The following is a 23,011-nucleotide window of genomic DNA, read 5'->3' as shown; positions in this document are numbered from 1 at the left end:
TAAGGTTGGTGGGGTCCATGGACAGGTGGTTGGTTTGCAATGGGCACTGTCCAGTTAATGATCCATACTACCAAATATATGGAGTGGAGGGGCTCAAGGATGCTGTTGGATGAAAGCTAACAGCATGTTTACCCCAGGCCTACAAGTGTGTCAAAATTATTTGATTTGCTTCTGGCTGTTGCTTGTGTCTGGTCTTCCAAACTCTTCTGATTAAGTGCTTGCAAATGGCTTTTATTCACTTAGCTGGTGTGGTACCTGGATAATTGCAGTTCATCATTCACAATCTGGATGGCAGCTAGAAAGCTTTCCTTTAATTGTAGTGTGACCTCCCAAGGGAGGTGGAGTGTTGCGAACAACACTTTTTGAGCTGCCAATTTCCTTTTTCCTGTTAAGTCCATTTTTATAATTTCTTTTGGCTGCTTCTAGGATACGTTATATGATCCGTTTGGGTCTTGGTGTCCCATCATATTTTGTTCTGCAGAGAAGTAGATAGATATATGAATGATAGAAAAATAGGCGGTTATTTGGGAGGGAAGGGTTAGATAGATCTTAGAAAAGGATAAAATGTTGGCGCAACATTGTGGGCCAAAGGACCTGTACTGTGCTGTAGTGTTCTATATATTTCTATACATAAGTATCGAGGAAGTTGACAATGAGGCACAAGCATCAAGTGGTCAAGTTGTGATACCAGCTGAGAAGCTGGGGACCAGTTGATTTGCTAGACATGGGGTCCAAAAGGGAAGCAGTTTCACTGGGAAGCAGTGAAGGGTTAAAGTGGAACTACCAGAGTTGTAGGAAGGATTGAATAACCTGTTATACCACTAAAAGGGAGGAAATTCTGCAATCAGAATGGCTTTTGTGAGGCACTGGTATCTTGCTTAGCTCCTGAGTTGCACACCCAGGAATGAGAGCGATAATGGAATCAGCGCTACAAGGAGACATTGATACTTGTGGGAGAGTCTGCAGTCCCCACATTGGGCTTGTCAGTCACCTCAGAATGCACCAAACCAGATTAGAAGGGAATATTGAAGAAGGAGATGACCAGTGTAACTCAGCCAGCCGCAGTTGCCCTAATGCCAGCAATCCATTAGTAGCACTACTGAGCAAGGAGAGTTGGCATGAATCCTCGACCTTCCAGCAGCTGCGTACTGCTGTGCTGGGAACCTGTTTGAGGGCTCAGCCCTGTGCTCGTGCTGCTGTGGCAGTGAAATGGTCTCATTGATGCCCGGCTTGGTGAGGAGTGAAGTACCAAGGCAATGTGCGATGGCTGCCTGTGAGGAGTGATGTTGGGCGGGCTTGGACAAGCAGTGTAGTCACTCAGCACTGAGATGTGAACTTAGTGTTACACGCTAGCCGGCACGGTGAGTGTAGGCATTACTGGGGACAGGCAGCACTCACCTCCTGTTGGATCTGATAGCAGCTGCCTTGTTCCCTTCTCTTTGTTTGGCTGGGGAGAGCCTGTGAGTTCAGATGCCAGGAGCAGGGGTGCTAAGATACTGTACTGTTTCTCCTCAGTCATGGTTACTTTGGGATAGTGGTAGGTATAATTGTAGATGGTGAGGAAGTGGTTTCAAAATTCCAAACACGGAATGCGGTGCATCATCACATTTTCGGCTGGCATGGACCAGATGCCAGGACCAGAGGTGCCAGTACTATGCACCAAGATTCAAGGATGTGCTCGAAATCTCCTTGAAGAAATGCAATATCCTCTCTGACTCCTGGGAGCCTCTGCCCCATAACTCAATACGGAGAAGGAGTATTTGGATGGTGTCGGGAAATCGAGTCCATGCATTGGGAACATGTAGAGAGCCGGCGTAAGGAGTGGACCATCTCACCAACAACCTACCCAGCCCATCGTATTGCATTTGTGGGAGAGTCTGCAGTCCCCACATTTGGTTCGTCGGTCACCTCCAGAATGAACCAAACCAGAGTGGAAGGAATTCCTTCTCTGTCCCAAGGGACTATCTAAGGAGAAGAAGAAGGTGACCAGTGTAACTCAGCCAACTATAGTTGCACTAATGCCAGTAATCCATTTGAATTGCTGGGGGGTGCATATCTTTTAATTTGTCTCTAGCATATGTGTCATATAGGAGCTAGTTTCTTTTAGCATAGAAGGGGAAGGATAAGAATATCAATAATCTGTTTAGGAACTGGAAATCTGCACTTTGAGTGAATTTTAATATTGTATATTGCTTAATTCATTGCGATGTTTAATTCCATGAGGGAGATTTTCCTTTTCATCTATGGGTTGTAACTGGCAAAGCAGATCATTCAACTTGATCATCAATCCATTTCAATTGATGGAATGAACATCAAATAGAAAGATACTGTACTGTTTCTCCTCAGTCATGGTTACTTTGCGATAGTGGTAGGTTTAATTGTAGATGGTGAGGAAGTGGTTTCAAAACTCCAAACATTGAGTGCAGTGAATCATCACATTTTCAGCTGGCATTTGTTAATTGGTTAATTTCACTGCTCCTCCCCTCCATTGACTCTGTCCACACTTCCCGCTGCCTTGGGAGAGCAGCCAACGTAGTCAAGGACCACTCCCACCTCAGTCATTCTCTCCTGCCCTCTCCCATCAGGCAGAAGATGCAAAAGTTTGAAAGCATGCACCACCAGACTCGAGGACAGCTTCTATCCCGCTGTTATCAGACTCTTGAATGGATCCCTCGTATGCTAAAGATGAACTCCTGATCTCCCAATCTACCTTGTCGTGGCCCTTGCATTTTATTTGTTTACCTGCAGTGCACTTTCTGTGTAGCTGCAACAATATATTCTGTATTCTGTTTTCTTTTACTACCTCAATGACGTGATCTGCTGGATGGCACGCAAACAAAAGATTTTCACTGTATCTTGGTATTGAAGTATTGATCATTTTCAAATTGCTATATCTTCAAATTCCTGTGTCTAGAATTTGTATGAAGTAGAATATTTCTTGGGTGGCGATATACAAGAAGTATATTAGTCTGGATCACCTGACTGAAAGCTGAGAGTTCTGCTCAGAACTGGTGGCTTTTACTTATGGAACTGCACAAAGTTTGAAACTCCCATGAGAAGGTGGAAGTCCGGAATTTCTGCTCCAGTGGTGGAGCACGAATGTCCCGTCCATAGAATCCCAGTGCTTAGAGTCCAGAATCTGCCTGACAAACCAGGCCAAGTTGGTGTAAGTTGAGCAAGCCCATTAATTTGAATGAGAAAGAATGGAGAAAGTGGCAAGAACAAGGTAATATCCTTCTTTGATTTAAGTGTAATTTATTGATTTTAATTGTGTCCTAGTTTTTATGAGTTAAAATTAAAACTTCAAGTTACTTTTATATTTTTGAATGTTTGAGAATTTTAGAAGCATTCTCAATGATGGCTTTAACAGCTGGCAAGCCTGAGGCTATGGCTTCACTGGTTCTTAAAACTATTTCTGAGATTGTAGCCTATCAGCCACACACAGAAAGGCCCTACTCTGTGCTGGGTCTGCTGATCAGCTTTCTAGATAAGAGTGAGCTTCAAAGATGGGCAAGTGGTGAGCTTTGGTGGCTCAACCATTAGCAGATCTGGACCAATTTTAGGAATTCTGTGGTGTGTCTTATAACTCAGTTAGCCTTTCATCTTTTATCTTATTGCAAATTTGCATAGTAAAGTTTTCTTGGTTAAAATTGAACTCTTCATTCAGTGGAAAATACATCCAACTAAATTCCTTTACAATGTTTCATTATGTGAAATTTTGTACATAGAACATAGAACAGTATAGCACAGAACAGGCCCTTCAGCCCACAATGTTGTGCCAACATAGCTATTCCCTCCTACCTACTGAATGCCCATATCCCTCTATTTTCCTCTCATTCATGTGCCCATCCAAGCCCCTCTTAATAGCCCCCCAGTGAATGTGCCTCCACCACCCTATCAGGCAACACGTTCCTGTTTGAAAAGGCTGGGCGAGATGCATTATTGTTATTTTGGTATATTGTATTCCTGTGTACAGAGAGTGTGGGACACTATTTGTTATAGTGAAATATAGCTTTGTTAATCGAAGACACGTGCCCCAAAGAGTCGATGGCATTGTTGTGAAATCTTGTAAATGAGCATTCATAAAACTGTACTTTTAAGCTCTCAATATAAATTCATAACACCTAATTAGCAGGTTTGTATTGTCTCATAACACTTAATTTGATACCAAGTGGATAATACTATTTCAATGGCTAAAATTTCATGAAGTGTTTTAATACGTCATTAAACAATGACAGTGAAAAATGGCAACATCATTAACAACTTGACAGGACAAATTTGGTGAATTTGATGTTATTTGCTTGCAACTATAATCAGTATTACCTCTGTGTGTCACAATAACATGAATAAGTTACTTTCAGATTTAAACTGCCTGAATTTGAAGTTAAGTACTTTGCTTTACTGGGAACAGGTCAGAGGCAATCAATAAACTCAGAGGTACAATAAATTGAGAAAGTAGTGAACAGAAACAATTCTTGCGTTTCATTGCATAATTATCCTTATTCAGAGGATTTTATAAGTAATCTTAAGTGCTGCAGTGAAACTCTGCCTTCTTTTAAATAATTGGAGTAGCTGAGAAGTCAGACTCTAAATGTTGTATAGGCCTCTAAAGTGCTGCAAAATGCAGTGATTAAATTGTGAAAGAAAAGGTCCAGAAAAGTGGTCCAACAGCCCCAGATGTAAACCTTGGATTTTCTTTCTTCACCGTTGATTCCTAACCTTATTCCAGGGATTATTCCCCAGAAGCAAAAAAAGAAATTGTGAAAAAGCACAGCCTATATTTTATTTGGGTTCACTTCTCCTCTTCCTCACTCACCGAAATAATCTCGTTGGCAGGGCTTCAGACGCCACTTCAGATGTAACAACACCCATTACGCCAGGTTGGTTGTTTTGAATTGAAGGACCATGAATTTGCTAATTGGATTAATTATTTCCTTTCTGTTTTGACAACACTTCCTCTCCTTCCTCAGAATATAGGGTATGCCTCACATAGGGCCGACACAACTAATCTGTAAGTTTACTTCCCTCGCCATACCTGTGTCCATTCAATCCAACAATTTAAATTATCTGAGAATTCCTATGTTGGTTTGTTATGAATGTGGTTTTGTTCAAATTATTGGGTCAGTCACATGTTTTTATTGCAAAAAGTGACCTTGATTTGCTAGGAGTAGACTGTGCTTTAAAATGTTCCTGTTGTTCTGCTCTGGAATGCTGGACTGTGCTGGAAGAAAATATTGCACCATTTGACCGTGCAATTGCAAACTCATTTCATAACCGTATTTAATAACCTAAACCAGAACATTTTGGCCTTTCTCCATCGTTTTCAATGAAAGTTGTTTTATCATCAAAAGGATTAAGCATTTATTAAATCTCATTTAGCTTACTACACCTTTGGACAGCTAATAAATGCCTTATGAAAACAGGTTGAGTGAACTTAGTCTTTCCTCCTTGGAGTGACAGAGGATGAGAGGTGACCTGATAGAGGTGTATAAGATGATAAGAGGCATTGATCGTATGGATAGTCAGAGGCTTTCTCCCAGGGCTGAAATGGTTGCCACAAGAGGACGCAGGTTTAAGGTGCTGGGGAGTAGGTACAGAGGAGATGTCAGGGGTAAGTTTTTTTACTCAGAGTGGTAAGTGCGTGAAATGGGCTGCCAGCAACGGTGGTGGAGGCGGATATGATAGGGTCTTTTAATAGACTTTTGGATAGGTACATGGAGCTTAGAAAAATAGAGGGCTATGGGTAAGCCTAGTAATTTCTAAGGTAGGGACATGTTCGGCACAACTTTGTGGGCTGAAGGTCCTGAATTGTGCTGTAGGTTTCTATGTTCTAAATGGTAGAAAATAAAGCAAATTTTCAATTGGTATCTTATACATTTTAGAAATGGGCATATTATTTGTGTTCAATTTATTCCATCATTGGTGGCTTTCCCGTCAGCGGTAAAGCTCATAAACTCTGAAGTGGATGGTACAGTGGTGCAACTAGTAGAGGCGCTCCCTCACAGTACCAGAGACGCGGGTTCAATCCTGACCTAGGGTGCTGTCTGTGTGGAGTTTGCAAGTTCTCCCTGTGACTGCGTGGGTTTCCTCCAGGTGCTCTGGTTTTCACCCATATCCAAAATATGTGTGGGTGTATGTGTTAATTGGCCACTATAAATTGCCCCCAATGTGTAGGTAAATGGTAGAATCTGGGGGGAGTTGATGAGAATGTGAGTGGACTAAAAAGTGAGATCATTGTAGGATTTGTGTAAATGGGTGGTTGTTGGTCAATATAGACTCGGTGGGCCAAAGGGCCTGATTTGGCGCTGTATCTCTTGAAGAAATTTTATAGTGTATTTTTAATGCCATTTGCCAATATGTTTTCTTTTTATGAAAGGAAATAGGAAGGTCTTTTATGATGTATGTGAAAAATAGAGGGACAGTAGTAATTGGGTATAAGGGGAAGGGTGAAATTCTGATAGAGATGTTAAAGATTTTGCATCAGTGGTGGTGAAAATGAAAATATAACAAGAGCCCGAGAAAAGTACAGAACAATTGTAAGAGTGAACTGCAGAGAAGGAATTGCTTCTGGGGAAAAAATATGAGCAGAACCCAAGGCTGAGAAGTCAACAGGATGTGACGGTAGCTTGCTGGGCTGTTGAAAGATGTCTGAGAGGAGACAGCACCGGCCACAGTTCATTCTTCAATTATGCAAATTGTCCCATTGGACAGGAGATTCCTGCTGCAGGTACCATGGGTCTGCCATATGCTCAGTGATGAATAACAGCAGTGCTGCATGTGGGAGAAGGCCATGCATGTCGAGGTGATGGATACCTCCACTTTAGTCGGGCAACCTTCCACTGTTCTGTACAGAGAGATGTCATTTCTCTTTCTAGTCCTGTTGCTATATCGGCCTCCTGTTTAAAAGACGGGCTCCTGCTCTGCAGCAGATGGCCTCTTCTCAACCACCAATGATTTTCTTTCTCACCCGTGCTTGGTAATTCATCAAGACCATTTTTCTGATCATCATAGTGTACTTATCACCAGTGTATGCTAGTGACTGTTTCTACAGACAGTAGGTTGCACGTTCTGGGTTTGGGTGGAGATTGGCTGAGATAAATTCAATCATGTAAAATGGTGCGAGAACCAAAGGACTGCAGATGCTGGAATCCAGATGAAAAACACTATGATGCTGGAGGTATCACAGAGGGGGAGCAGTGAGAGAGAAACTCTCGAAACTCCCGTCAAGGAGAGGAAGAAAAGTTCTTCAAAGTGGGCATCCTTGAAAAGACTTCACAGTGGAGCAGTAATACCAGCCTGCTTTTCTCCACGGATGCTGCCTGGCCTGCTGAGTTCCTCCAGCATCATCGTGTTTTTCATTTACTCAGATGATGTGTTCATTAAGCATCTGAATGTTCTGAGCTCTCCCATGATCTCTGCCCACAGATATCAACCTTTTTAATGCACCCAGTCAGGCAAATCAACTGGTTTCTCCCTTTCAGTTAATCCTCTTCAATGCATTTCCTATGATGACTGTCACTAACCTTTCAAGTTTGTTCCAGATCTTATGAATACACTACTTAAAAAAAACTTGTAATTTTCTGACTAATTCTTCTAATTATTTGAAATTTGTGACCTCTAGTTACTAAACTACTTAGAATAATAAAAAAAGCAAAAGTAAGCCATATGGTCTTTCAAGACCTCTACTGTTGAATTTCATGATCAATTCTTGCCTGATTTGATATTGTCACTGACCAATTAGTGTTCCAATTGCCAGAGGAAACAGGTTTGCAGTGCCATTAAGACTCCTCTTCATTTTGAATGCATGTATTCAATCTCTCCTTGACCTTCACTGCTCTGCGGAGAACAGTTACTATATATCCATATACTACTTAGCCAAGGTCCCTCATCCTGGAAGATGGTCTGCCACAAGGATGGACATGTGGGATGACCATGCTGTGACTACAGGGCAGGGCAGGTGGAGGTGGAAGTCCTGTGGCAGCTTTTGAAAGAATATGGACAACAGAGTCAATGTTGGGAATTTGCCAGGGATTGTAGCGCCTAGTTAGCTAATTTATTTGAGGCCCTCTTTTTAAGTATGTCTTTGCACTTCACAACTTTAACTAAGCTAATAGCTTCCACTGACAGTGTTCACAGTACTGTAAAGCCAGACAGGAATTATTGAGAATCAGTCTGTTAAGATTTACAAACCTCTGCAGCCGTTTGTCTGTGTGTGGGAATATTTGGTCAGCTGCATGCATAACAAGATCACCTAGCTCCTTCAAAATGACAAATCTTTCCTAATTATTGCTACCCATGTGTGATAACGTTTAGCATACTATTTTCATTGCAGGAGGAATAGTTTAGTTAAAGAATGGAGTTACATGGCAGCAGATCTCCTGAATAACATACTTTCCTTGATTCTTTTAAAATTATTAACCAAAACATCCTCTACATGAAAATCCTTGACTCGGTCTGTATACTCAGCTGTAGAATTTGGTATAATTAGCAGCGATTTTTTTTTTAGACTGCATTGTGACCCAGGAGCTACTTGTGAAGCCATGGAAAGTATCCTTCTTAATAGAAAGTAACATGGCAACACTTTGATTATGCTCCACGACTGACTGCCTCTGGAGGAGGAATCTGTACGTAAAGCATCTTTGTTTGCAAGCATTTTAAGTGTGCTTGTTGTTGGCAGCAGGGCTTTTGAACATTCCTCCTCCGCACAATAAGTGAGATGAAACAGCACAGCGTAGTTGGAGGAAAAAAAACAGCAATTGCTAATCTTGCCAAACACAGATACCAAGGGATTACACTTTCGTAATCGTACAGAACCCTCCTTACCAGTAAATCACATCAGAGTGGAATGATGAAATGCTCTGCAGATGCAAAACAGAGCAAGCACAGCTGACGGACATTTCGACTGTTCTGGAGGAGGATGGCAGCTTTGAGGGGAAATAAATAATCACACAGAGAATAATAGTCAAGACCATTCGAAAACACATGTATAGTGTCGGTCTTGTTTTCATAGCTATACAAGGCCACCTGGCAAAAAAAAAATCCACATTTCATGGAATGCATATTGATAATACAAATGTGACACTTACAAACTCTGTGTTATCTCTATCTAAATATTAACATATTAATTGAGGAACCTTACTGTACTAATAGGTGCTATTAGCTCATTAGACCAGTCATAGTTGTCTGAAAGAACTATCAACCGTTTCTAATTAGGTTTTGCCTTTTCTGACAAACTTCATTGGTTCATCCAAAAAAAATCCCAATCCCTTCTCCAGCCTAACATGCTTTCATAATTTTTATCAGCTTTTTAAATTTGTGCCTGCTTTCTACCATTTTACTGGGGAAATAGTTTTTTAGATTGAAATAGTGACCAGGGTACAGTGTACGGGCATTATTTATGGACTTCCTGAAGGTGTTTAGTAAAGTGTCTCTTAACGGATTGTTCGACAAAGTTGAAGTTAATAGTATGGAAGGCAATTTTTTGCTGTCCAGGAAAATGACTGAGTGGCAGGAGACAGATGTAAGAAAAATGGGCAGGTGCTTAAATTGATAGGATAGGATAGCTGTGGAATGGAGAGATAGGATGGGAATGGAGGGAAAGGCTGGGACAGTTGGTGGGGAGAGTCAGAAGGATCTGTGATTGGTGCTGCAACTATTCAGCGTGATTATGATTGACTTGGATGGTTTACACAATGATAAGCAGTATTGAATGCAATGTACATTGAAGCATTGAAGTTATTAAGTGATATTCATAAGTTGAACAAATAGACAAGAAGTGATGAACTGATTTCTGTCCAAGCAAATTTGAGGTCATCTACACTGGACTGATTAAAGTATGTTGTGGTTGCCATAAACAATATTCAGAAAGGCTAATGAACTGCTGCTCTTAATTGTCCATCCCTCTAGATATAAAGAGGTTAGAAGTTGTGCTAGAGCTGGACAAAGCCCTGGTTACATTACCAAAGTATTGTGGGTATCTCTGGGCACCCTCCCCTGAAAATTAGTCACGTAAAGAAATTTGATTGAATTTTTTGAGGAGGTAACAAGGAGGGCTGATGAAGATGGCACAGTCTTTATGGATTTTACTGAGGTGGTGCCTGAGGTCCACTCAGATCCACTAAGGTCCACTGAGGCAGTGAAATAAAGAAAATAAAAGCCTTTTGGATCCGAGGGAAATTGACAAGTTAGATTAAAAATTGCCTCTGTGGGAGAACACAATGGGTAATGGTCAATGGGAGTTTTAGTCATTGAGTTGGGGAGCTGGTTTTGCAGGGCTCACAAATGTTGCATGGTTTGTGTGATATGTTAATGATGGACTTAAATATAAGTATCATGATTGAGAAGTTTGTCAATGATACCACAAGATTGGCAATGTGATCGAAAATGAGGAAGAAAATTCCAGACAGCAAGAAAATATCAATAGATTGTATAGGTAGACACAGTCTGGAAAAATGTGAGGTAAAATTGTTCCACTCTGGGTTAACTCAATTTTCAACAGCACAGCATCATTTTTGTTTGGAGTTGTCTGAATGAATTTCGAGCCCACTGATTAGGCCAGGGATGTTTTCTTTGGAACAAAAGAGTCGGAGGGGTGATTTATTTGAAATGTAAAACATTTTTTCGGGGCTTATACAGGATGAACAGGAAGAATCTTATTCCCTTAACAGAGACATGGAGATGTGGATTTTTTTAACTGGTAGAACAATTAGAACAACTTTATTTTTACCAAAAAAGACAACAGATACTGGAATTCACTGACTGAAAGGGTGGTAGAGGTAGAAAAGCTCGCCATATTTAAAAAGAATGCTAGTCAGCTCGAAGAAATAACCTAAACAGCTCCATTTTTGGCAGGCATGAATGCAATGGGCCAAATGGCCACCTTCTGCACCATTTGCCCTCAGTCTTGGAGAGAGTGCTGCGTCAATATATCAGAACGATTCCTGAATTCAAAGGGCTTAATTATGACAAGAGATTACACACACTAAGATTGTGTTCCCCGGAATTTAGAAGTTGAAGGCTTGTTTTGGTTGCAGCTTGCAAGATGTAGATGGAAGCTAGATAGAAAGATATATCCTGTAGGTCTAGGGGGCACAGTCTAAAAATTAAAACCAGAATGATGTTTGGAAACACTTCTACAAGCAGTGTTTAGTTGAAATGTACAAGCTTCTCCTGCAAATAATTTTAATTCAGTTATTAATTTAAAATTTGAGACTGATATATTTTGATGGGCAAGAGTATTGAGTATTTTGGGGAACAGGTAGGCAAGTGGAGTTGGGTCACAGATCAGCCATTCTCCTGTTTCTTTGTTCCTGACTTAGCTTGTTAAAACCTTTCAGAATTTTGAATAGGTCACAACTCATCTTAACTAGTAGAGTGAGTCTCAGTTTCTAGCCTCCTCTTCTAATAAAAAGCCTCTTGTCACTTGTTTTACCTTAATACCTAACTTTTGAACTCCCTCCATTGCCTTGACAATTCCCAAAAGACAGGCATCCAGATGGGATGAAAATTTCAATTGTGAACTAACCAACAATTGTCTTGTGTCCTTGTTTATAAAAATGAAAACAACATATGCCTTTTAGCAGCTTTATCACTGTTCCCAATGCTCTGAATGTTGAAGCTTCGTAAGTCTACTCTACTTCTTTTAATGTTTTCAATTGTACTGAGGGGGAAAAATCTTCTATCAATGTAATTCAAAGCAATGAATTACTTTAGTAGTTGAGTTGCTGTTTTTATGGCAGATATTTTGCATGTAGAATATTCCCAAAAGAGCAAACAAGATAAAGAACTTGTTGATCTGTTCCAGTAATGTTAGTTGAGGGAGATACATTGGCTGTAGAAAAGACAGAAGGAGCCTCCACTCAACCTCTCATTTGATAGATATGGACTCTCAAACTGCAGCAATCTCGTAGCACCATCGTAATGATGAAGCCTGTTTTATGTATTCGTTTAAAGTGGACTTGAATCCAATACTTTCCAACTTGGATGCAGAGGTTTTTTTTAAAAAGAAAACTGATGTAGATCTTTTTCATAGTATTCTTAGTGAAATCCTATTAACAATGTTGCTTATTTAGCAGATATAAATTGTGATCCTCTGAAGACAATTCCCTTCTTCCAGTAGTAATTTTTATTCAACAAAATAATTCAAACTAAAGGGTCCTGGTCAGTTTAGTTTAACCCAGATAAAGTGCATATCCAGTCATGGAAGATAGAATAAAGAGGAGCAAACCTCTGAGGTCATCCACTGTAGATCTTGCTGAATATTAGCAAGATTTTAAACTAGTTTCATGTGTGTATTACTTGTTATGGCTATGTGTCATGGCAGTTACAGTGCTATATTAAAGCCACCAGTTTTATAGTCAGGAGATTGAACTAGCTGACTAAAATTACAAAGCATAATTTTATTTAAGTACACGATGTCCTGGCACATTAACTATCTATAAACCTGACTAAGAGCTCAAACCCTGTCACTGTGACTTCGCTGCCTCCAGAGACCAGTCTCACAACTCTTGTTTCTGTCTGACTTTACAATCTCCATATATGACTGCTTTTGCTTCCCATACTTAAACTAGATGCTGGTAAATTTATTTTAGTTCAGAGGTGTGGTCAAGTACTATAAGAGGTGTTTTCTCTGCAGGAAGCCCCTTGCATTGCCCTTGATTTTTCTCTGAGAGGGAACATAATTTTTTTGTCTCTTTGATCTTGGGCTGTTGTTCCTGCCAGAAAGAGAGCATTCAGCCAGTTCAAGAGCTGTTTTGTTCATCTGGGCAAAATAGAAAAGTGACTATTTTTATGACCCTAACACATGTTACTGAGGCAATATTCCCATTGCACAACAGAGAGGGTAAGTGTAGAGGGAATGGAATTCCATAAGTCAAAATCCACAGAACTACTGAGAGGTGTTTTTGGTACTGAATCACACCTAAATAAAACATGTACTGTGTCATTTTCAATTATTAATTGCCCACATGACATATTCAACAGCTAGTACGTATTATGTTAGATTAAAATCTGTTGTGTATATAGTTATTGTTACAAATCAAAGTAGTATTATTGGAGTGGTTTCTGTCTTGAGGTTTCTTGTAGAATGTATTACTTTGTCAAGTGATATTCTCCTGCTGAATCGCATCTGTTTTTAATTGAATTGAAAGGGAACCTGACACTCTGTAGTTAAGGGTTAAACCTTGGAACTACAGTAAATGCCTATTCCTGTAATGATACAGCTTGGTATTTCAGAGATACCAGAGGAATTTATCATGATATTTTATTAATTTCCATTTTTGAAGCCAGCTTTAACATGCGTGTGTTTATAAATCCATCCTTTTGCTAATCTTCTGATTTCTCTAGCAATTTTTGGAGCTAGTTTATTGTTTCTGATCTGTAATGTTGTGTGTATGTGTGCGTATGGATATGTATGTGAGCAAACCAGTTGCTCTGGAGTTCTTTATCAAGTAATCTATTCCATTAAAAGGTATTCCATAACTTTCATGTTGAATGAGTAAAATGTATACACGTTTAACAAGTAAAAGATTGTTGGGATGACACTGCAAACCAAAAACCATTTCTCTTTATAAATCACAATAAAATGTCCAGTCCCTGCATACTTCAGCCGACATTTGAATCAATTACGCATGTCCCTCGTATCAGGTTTTCACTGGACCATTCTTTATCTTCATTCTGCTGAAGGGGAAGTAAAAAGCAGCTGAGAAACAACCTCTTCAACTGAAAAGGAAGAATTGGTAAATCGATGTACACCTTTTTGGATTACAATCATTGAGGAAAAAAGCTCTAAAAAGACTCATTTGATTTCTATCTTGCTGGAAACAATGTAAATTGAAATACGTCACTCAGTCCAATGCTAGAATGCCAGAGAACAATAGATTTTAAAAAATCTATGAATCACTAAGCAGTTAAAAGCAGGAGCAAGGTAATTCTGGATTATACTGATCAGAATATGCTCACTTCAATACACACCGTCCTGTGATTACATACAATCTATAGCACAGAGAAAGGCCATCAGTCCAACTGGTTAACTCTAATGTCTTAAAAGCTGTGTATGAGTATCTTCCTCAAACTGCCTTGTAATGGGAATTAACCACATTTTTAATTCCCAATTCATCACTTTATTCTTTAAATAAAATTCCAGGAAATTTGACATATGACAATTTTGGCAAAAAATGTCTTCAGATTAGTCATTTTTGATTAAGAATTAAAGTGTCAAAGCATGTTTCATAATTACGTCATCTGTAGGAAGTTTTAACTTATTTTAATAATTTTGGCATGTTTCTTAAAGGTCCTCTTTCCTAGAAGGTATTGTCAAAAATTACATATATTTCTTTTTTTCTATAAATCCTGCAAGTGGAACCTTACAAACAAGCAGCTCAAAGATAATTGGACTGAATACTACAGTATAGCACCTGCCAAAGTACAAACTTCAATGGGATATTCAAATAAAATGTTGCTTCTAAAGTGCTTTGTGACATAAGCCTTGGCCTGTTTCTTTGCAATGGGAATCTAGATATGTGCTATGTACAGTAAAACGCTGATAATCCAGCACCCTCTACACTTTGTTTGAACTAGCAGGTTTTCTGAACTGTTAGATATTATTCCTACACCAATATACTTTCAATTCACTTTTTTTTAAGATGCACGATAGAGTAATAAATTTTCCAGTGAAATTGGTGAGTTTAAAGGGTCCATTGGAAACGGGGCCCCAGTGAGTTTAAAGGGAGCATGGGAAACAGGACATGGTGAGCTAGATGCCGAACCATTGGGATTGCTGAACAATTGGATAGCCGATTATTAGAGTTTGACTGTATTCCCTTGCACCAGAGTCAAAACAAATGTTGTAGTCATGTGTAGGTGACTGACCAGTTCCACATCTGCATCAAACAGTATTAACAGTATTTTTTTAATGAAAATTCTAAATTGTAGGTCACCAACTGCCACTCTAAATAATCCAGTTAATTTTAATGAAGAATTATGTGGACCAGTGATTAAATAAGTTTAATGCTTAAGCTATATTTTTGTATTTTGTATGTTTGATATAAAAGTAGTACCACTCTTGCTGTGCGGAAGAAGACTTGATATGCATTGTGGATAACTCTCTTTCTCTGTTTCCAGGCCATTCGCTGCACACTGGTTAACTGTAACTGTGAGTGCTTTCAAGCAGGGAAGATCAACGTGCGTCAATGTGACCATTGTAAACATGGATGGGTGGTACATGGTAAGGATTACTGGAGATGCTGACATCCTTCGGCAATCTTGGGGATCCTCACAAAGGTGGAACAGTTTGCCTATCCAGTTGACAATGCATGGTATACATTGCAACGTCCTGACCACTGATATTACGTACCTGTTCATCTCGAGGCCTGTTGTCTCAAGCCCATACTTCCTCACAGATGTGCGTTTATATAGCTTCTTTCCTGCATCCTTCAGAATGTCTCAAAGTGCTTAAGGTTCACCGTTTTAAAGTGGGAACGAGGGCAGGGGGCATGGGTGGTGGCTCAGGTCTGGTTAAACCAGCACAAACTGAGATGATAATGACTTAAGGACGATAAACTTAAAAAAAGCAGTGAATGCTAGAAATTCCAAACGGGTTGGGCAGCATCAGCAGGTAGAGAAGCAAGGTTTTAGGTCAAGATCGTCAGAACTGGAAAGGTGAGAAGGCAAGCAAGTTTTAAGTTGCAGAGAGGGGGAGGAGTGCAGACCGATGCAGACAGTCACTTTAAAAAGTGGCTGGAGCAAAATGATACCAAGAGAAATTGAAACGTAACAAATTAAGACACAGATACAGCCACATCGGAGAGTAAAGATGGTTTAAATGAAATTGTTAAACTCATTATTAAATCACAAGGGTTGTAATATGACAGAATGTGAGGTACTGTTCCTTGAGCTTGCAACAGGCATTGTTGGAGCAACAAAGGAAGTTGAGGAAAGGTCGGAGTGGGATGGAGAATTGAAGTAACAGGCAACTGTAAGCTGTTGCAGCTGAACAGAAATATTCTACAACCGTGTTCTGGAGTCATCCATTCTGTGTTTTTTCCAGTGTAGAAGAGATCACATCATGAGCACTGAATGCAGTACACTGGATTGGAAGAAGTGCAAGTGGATTGCTGGCTCACCTGGAAGGGTTTTTAGGCTCAGGTGGGAAGGGAAGAGGTAAAAGGACAGGTGTTACATCTTCTGCCGCCGCATGGGAAAGTACTGTGGGGGGGGGGGGGGTAGATGGGAGTGACACGGAGACTCATCCTATGGTCCCTTCGGAATACTGAAAGGGGAGAGGAGGGGAAGATGTGTCTGGTTATTGAACGCCATGGGAGAGAGTGGAAATTGTGTAGGGTGATCTGTTGAATGTGAAGGCTAATTGGATGGAGCACGTCAAGGAGAACTCTATCCTCTCCAAAATCTTCTCCCACCATACTTCCTGTGAAGACTCCATTCCATTCTGCCAATTTCTCCACCAGTTCCTTTTAGATGCCTTTCCCTCTACCGTCACTGACAGGCATCTCAAACATGTTTCTTCTACTTCTTGCACATCTGTTCTCCCACCCTGTCCTCCCAGTCAGAAAAGGATGACGTTTTCCTTGTCCTCTTTTCACCCCTCCAACCTCCACATTCAAAAGATCATCCTCCAGTCTTCAACTACATCAAACTAGATTCCACCACCAGATACATCTTCTCCTTCCTTTTTCAGTACCCCAAAGGGGCTGTTCATCCTCAACTCTCTGCCCCCCCCTACCATCTCCACTAACCACTCCCCTTCCCACAGCACTTTCCCATGTAGCTGAGGGAGAGGCAACATCTGCCCCTTTACCTTTTCCCATCCCACCACCCAAACAGTCTTTGCAGGCAAAGCAGAAATTCATTTGCACGTCTTCCAATCTAGTACTGCATTCAGTGTTCACCATGTGGACTCCTGTGCTTTGGCAAATGCAACTAATGATTGAGTAACCAGTTTGCATAATACAACTGTTCATTTCACCATGGCAGTCCTAAGGTTTCAGTCACCTGTCATTTAAATACAACCTCCCACTTTAACTGTCTGTCTTCAGAACACTATATTGCAATACTGCACAGCATAAGCTTGAAGAACAAGACCTCACCTTCTGACTTAGGTACATCCCTTGGTGAATTAATACTGAGTTTAAATTTTTCAGGTAAACCCCTTTATTTTCATAGATGTGGCTGAATTTGGTTCAATTTGTTGTATTTCAATTTGTCTCTGCATAATTTGTTCCAACTTCTGTTTTTAAAGTAATTACTATCTTAATAACTTTGGCCTGCACCCTATCACAGACCTTCCCTCTTTTGTCTTAACACCTCCCCATCTCTGCAACTTAAAGCACTTGCCTTCTCACTTATCAAGTTCAAATGAAGGGTCTTTTACCTGAAATGTTGACCTTGTTTCTCCCCCACCCTGGTGCTGCCTGACCAGCTAAGGGCTTCCAGCATTCTCTGTTTTTTGTTTCAGATTTTGAGCATCTGCAGTCTTCTTTTGCTAGAATGGACAATGAAGGTGGTTGTAGTGATATTGTCTAGAAGGGAATTAGAGAAAGTGTGGCGACTCACCGTCTAGTCGGGCGAACCGGCTCGGCAGTCGGGTCGCGCGGCGTCGGAGCGACGAGGCCCAAGATGGCGGCGGGCCTCGTCTTTCCGAGCGACGGGGAGAACCCGCGCGCGGGAAAGTCCTGATGACGTAGGACTTACGTCATTGCCGGTTTTTTGGGCGGGAGTTTCGCTCCCTTAAAGGGCCCGCACAAGGCGGGAAAATAAACCAGTTCTGTTTGGCAATCCTCCGAGTAGAGTCTTGTTTTATTCCGCGGTAGCAACCGCTACATTGGTGACCCCGACGGTCCAAACGGCTTTTGGACCCGCGAGATGGACGACAGCGCAGCAGCCAACGCAGTGGCCCTCAAGCTGCCCACCTTTTGGACACTTCGGCCCAGCGTCTGGTTTGACCAGGCCGAAGCGCAATTCCACCTTCGGCAGATCACCTCCGACTCCACGAAGTACTACCATGTGGTTAGCTCTCCGGACCTATCCCCTGGGAGAAATCAGCCCACCAGCCCCGCGCCTGGACTCCATTACCCTTTCTGGCGACGATTTCGCCAAGCTCCTAGCCGAATTCCCATCGACTTTGGCACCTTCGTTTACAAATTCCCGGCCCACACATGGGGTACGATACCACATCATTACCACAGGGCCACCCCTTCATGCCCGAGCACGACGATTACCTCCAGACAAGCTCCGCCTGGCAAAGGAAGAGTTCCATCACATGGAGGAGCTGGGGATTGTTCGCAGGTCAGACAGCCCCTGGGCCTCCCCCCTGCACATGGTCCCCAAAGCCACAGGAGGGTGGAGGCCCTGCGGCGACTACCGCAGGCTGAATGACGCCACCACCCCGGACCGCTATCCCATCCCTCACATCCAGGACTTCGCAGCGAACTTACACGGGGCCCGCATCTTTTCCAAAGTGGACCTCGTTAGGGGATACCACCAAATCCCGGTCCATCCGGATGACGTCCCCAAAACTGCGATTATCACCCCATTCGGCCTGTTCGAATTCCTTCGGATGCCGTTCGGCCTTAAGAACGCCGCGCAGACCTTCCAGCGGCTGATGGACGCGGTAGGCCGAGGCCTGGACTTCGTGTTCATTTACTTGGACGACATACTGATCGCCAGCCGTAACTGCCAGGAACACCTTTCCCACCTCCGCCAGCTGTATTCCCGCCGCCGCGATTTCGGCCTCACGATTAACCCGTCCAAGTGCCAATTCGGACTTGACTCTATCGATTTCCTCGGCCACAAAATCACCAGCGACGGGGCAACACCCCTACCCGCCAAGGTGGATGCTATCCGCCATTTTGCCCGCCCCGACACAGTCAAAGGCCTACAGGAATTCCTTGGGATGGTCAACTTTTACCATCGTTTCATCCCTGCAGCAGCCCGTATCATGCGCCCTCTGTTCTCGCTGCTGGCTGGTAAGGGCAAGGACATCACCTGGACTGACGAGGCTGCGGCTGCTTTCGTTAAGGCCAAAGACGCCCTGGCAGACGCCGCGATGCTGGTACACCCTAGGACTGACGTCCCGACTGCCCTCACGGTAGACGCGTCCAACACCGCGGTGGGTGGGGTACTGGAACAGCTACTCGAAGGCCGCTGGCAACCCTTGGCGTTTTTCAGCAAACACCTTAGACCGCCCGAACTGAAGTACAGCGCTTTTGATCGGGAACTTCTAGCGCTGTATCTGGCGGTCCGGCATTTCCGATACTTTCTAGAAGGCAGGCCTTTCACCGCTTTCACCGATCATAAGCCTCTGTCCTTTGCCTTCTCCAAAGTCTCCGATCCCTGGTCAGCTCGTCAGCAGAGACATTTATCCTACATTTCCGAGTTCACAACTGACATCCAACATGTCTCCGGAAAGGATAATGTCGTTGCTGATGCACTTTCCAGACCAACCATCCACAACCTATCCTTGGGTGTCGACTACACGGCCCTGGCTGACGCACAGCAAGCCGACGACGAACTGCCCAGCTACAGAACCGCAGTCTCGGGTCTGCAGCTCCGAGATTTCTTGGTTGGTCCAGGTCAGCGGACCCTACTTTGCGACGTTGCGACTGGTCAGCCCCGCCCTATTGTCCCTGCAGCCTGGCGGAGACGCGTTTTTGACTCGGTACATGGGTTGGCGCACCCATCCATCAGATCTACTGTCCGACTGGTCGCCAGCAAGTTTGTCTGGCATGGCCTGCGCAAACAGGTCAGTGAGTGGGCCAGGACTTGTCTGCACTGCCAGACGTCAAAAATCCAGCGACACACCAAGGTCCCACCACAGCAGTTCGAGCCTACCCGTAGGAGGTCCGACCACATACACGTCGACCTCGTGGGCCCTCTGCCGGTTTCAAGAGGAGCCCGGTACCTCCCTACCATCGTGGACCGGTTCACGAGGTGGCCTGAGGCAACCCCCCTGACTGACATCACAACTGATTCCTGCGCCCGAGCGCTGCTCACAACTTGGGTCTCACGTTTTGGCGTTCCGGCCCACATCACTTCAGACAGAGGCACCCAATTCACTTCCAGTCTCTGGGCTGCATTAGCGAACCTGCTAGGGACGCAGCTGCACACCACCACGGCCTACCATCCTCAATCAAACGGGTTGGTGGAACGTTTTCACCGCCATCTAAAATCAGCCTTGATGGCCCGCCTGAAGGGTCCTAACTGGGTTGACGAGCTGCCTTGGGTCCTGCTCGGCATACGCACTGCCCCCAAAGACGACCTCCGCACTTCGTCAGCTGAGCTTGTATACGGGGCGCCACTAGTTGTCCCCGGGGATTTCATACCTGCCCTTCAGGACCAAGGGGAACAACCCCCAGCAGTTCTACAAAGACTGCGCGAGAAGCTCGGCGCCTTGGCCCCGATTCCCACCTCATGGCACGGTCAAGCCCCATCCTGCCAGCCCAAGGAACTACGGGACTGTAAGTTTGTTTTCGTTCGCAGGGGCACACCTCGGGCGCCATTGCAACGACCATATGAGGGACCGTTCCGAGTCATACGGAATAACGGATCCACTTTTATTTTGGACATTGGAGGCAGGGAACAGGTTTTCACGGCGGACCGCCTCAAACCGGCCCATTTGGATCTGCAACAGCCTGTCGAGGTTGCCACGCCACGACGCAGAGGCCGCCCCCCTAAGCGGCAGCTGGCACAGCCCACGGACCTTGGGGACTGTCTCGCCGGTTCTGGGGGGGGGGGGTTGTGTGGCGACTCACCGTCTAGTCGGGCGAACCGGCTCGGCAGTCGGGTCGCGCGGCGTCGGAGCGACGAGGCCCAAGATGGCGGTGGGCCTCGTCTTTCCGAGCGACGGGGAGAACCCGCGCGCGGGAAAGTCCTGATGACGTAGGACTTACGTCATTGCCGGTTTTTTGGGCGGGAGTTTCGCTCCCTTAAAGGGCCCGCACAAGGCGGGAAAATAAACCAGTTCTGTTTGGCAATCCTCCGAGTAGAGTCTTGTTTTATTCCGCGGTAGCAACCGCTACAAAAGGAAAAAAATACAGATGGCAAAGAGTAGAACTGGAGTAGATCACTTTAATGAAGATAAGCCATCACTATACAGAAAATTAAATTATATCCACTGCTACAAACAAACTTTTACATAAGTGGCAATGAAAGCAGAAAATGGGTAAAAATAAATAGGGAAACCTTCATTTTATTAATCAGGCACAGAGACATGAAGGGCAGGGAGGTGAAAATCAAAAAAAAACTGTAGAAGGTGGAAATCTGAAACAAAAAGCAGAAAATACTCAGCAGGTCAGGCCACATCTGAGGGAGGAGAAAGGGAGTCCACATTTCGGGTGGGAGATCCATCATCAGAACTGAAGGAAGACAGAAGCTTGTAAAGCTGCAGGGGAGGGGGCTGGTGGGGAAGGGATGATATCTCTGATGGGGTAAAATCAGGGTGACCATGGAATAAACTGTAAACAAAGTTGTCTGGTCAATGAATGAGTAGGAGTAGTCAGAGACTGAGAACATAGACAAAAAAATGTGGGAGTTGCAAAATGCAGAGAAGGAGAACCTGCCCAGCAGGTCAGGATTGGCATGTCCTCCACTCCCAGAGAGAGAGAGAGGACAGAAAACAAGTTGAACTAATATCACAGATCGCAGACTGAAAAATCAAGTTACTTTGAAATTCAGAATTCAGTGTTGAATGCAGAAAGCTGCAATGTGCCCAGATAGAAAATGAGGTGTTGTTCCTCAAGCTTGAGTTGGGCTTCACTGTATATACAGGAGGTCACAAACTGATAGGTCAATGTGGGAGTGGGATGGAGAATTAAAGTGGCTGGCGGACTGAACACAGGTGTTCTGCAATGGAGAGGAAACCAGATTGTGAACACTGAGTGCAGTACACTAGACTGGAAGAAGTGCAAGTGAATCACTGCTTCCCTGGGAAAGATCAGGTCCTTGGATGGTGGGAAGGGAAGAGGTGAAAGGACAAGTGTTCCATCACCTGCAGCTGCAAGGGAAAGTGCAGCATGGAGGGGGGTGGTTGGTGGGAACAGAAGAGTGGACCAGGGAGTCACGAAGGGAACAGTCCCTGCCAAATGCTGAAAGGGGAAGAGAGGAGAAGATACGTATGTCTGGTAGTGGAATCTCTTTGAAGGTGGCAGAAATTGTGGAGAATGATCTGTTGAATGCAAAGGCTGGTGGGGTGGAAGGTGAAGATCAGCAGACTCCATCCTTATTCTGTCCTGGAGGAGAAGGGATGAGAGCAGAGGCACGGGAAATGGATGAGATGTGGTCAAGAGCTTCGTAAACAATGGTAAGAGGAGAAACTGGGGTGCAGAAAGATCGAAGGCATTTCAGAGGCATCTATATGGAAAGTCTCATCGTCGGAGCACATATGATGAAATAGAGTCCTTATAGGAGACGGTGGGACAAAAAGCAGTTGAGATCCCTGTGGGATTCAATAGGCTTGTAATGGATGATAGTAGCTAGCCTATCTCCTGAGATGGAGTCAGAGATTCAGGAAAGGGAAGGGAAGTGTCAGAGACTGACCATGTGAAGGTGAGGACAGGGGTGGAAATTGGCAGCAAAAGTAATGAAACTGTTGGGTTCTGCATGAGTGCAGGAGGGCACACCAATGCCCCTTCCCCCAGCCTCCCTGTTGCTTTACAAGCTTCTTTGCTCTTCTATTCATTTCTGATGAAGGGTCACCGACTTGAACCATTGACTGTTTCTTTTCCCACAAATGCAGCCTAACCTGCTGAGTATTTCCAGCACTTTCTGTTTTTGATTAAGTGCAGGGAACCACACACAAGAACTTTTTTTGATGTACACTTTTATTTGTGTGCACCTATGATATTTTGGTTTTACATGTGCTGAGCTATTCTATTCTGGGTAAAAGTTAATTATGGAATTGGAATTTTCCTTTGTCTGAAGGGGCTGAGCATATTTTTGGCCCTCGTGGGGAATTCTTGTATTTTAATCATTTGATGTGTTAAAGTTTAATTTGGTTTGA

The 23,011-nt window shown here is 43.4% G+C and overlaps 1 protein-coding gene across 2 annotated transcripts in view; it reads left to right on the top strand.

Moving 5' to 3' along the window:
* The window catches only part of LOC127584001 (zinc finger protein basonuclin-2-like), a 92,060-nt gene that overhangs the window by 41,817 nt on the left and 27,232 nt on the right, over positions 1–23,011 (top strand). Inside the window, exon 2 of one of the 2 annotated variants that reach the window (XM_052040491.1) lies at positions 15,121–15,223. In XM_052040491.1, the coding sequence (XP_051896451.1) occupies positions 15,121–15,223 (103 nt within the window). Of the gene's footprint in view, positions 1–15,120; positions 15,224–15,290; positions 15,401–23,011 lie in introns of those variants that run through there. The other variant, XM_052040492.1, reaches the window with a different exon arrangement.

This window comes from Pristis pectinata, chromosome 28 (genome assembly GCF_009764475.1).
Source record: "Pristis pectinata isolate sPriPec2 chromosome 28, sPriPec2.1.pri, whole genome shotgun sequence".
NCBI lineage: Eukaryota > Metazoa > Chordata > Chondrichthyes > Rhinopristiformes > Pristidae > Pristis > Pristis pectinata.
Note: the sequence above shows the minus strand (reverse complement) of the source record. Positions and strands in the feature narration are given on the sequence as shown.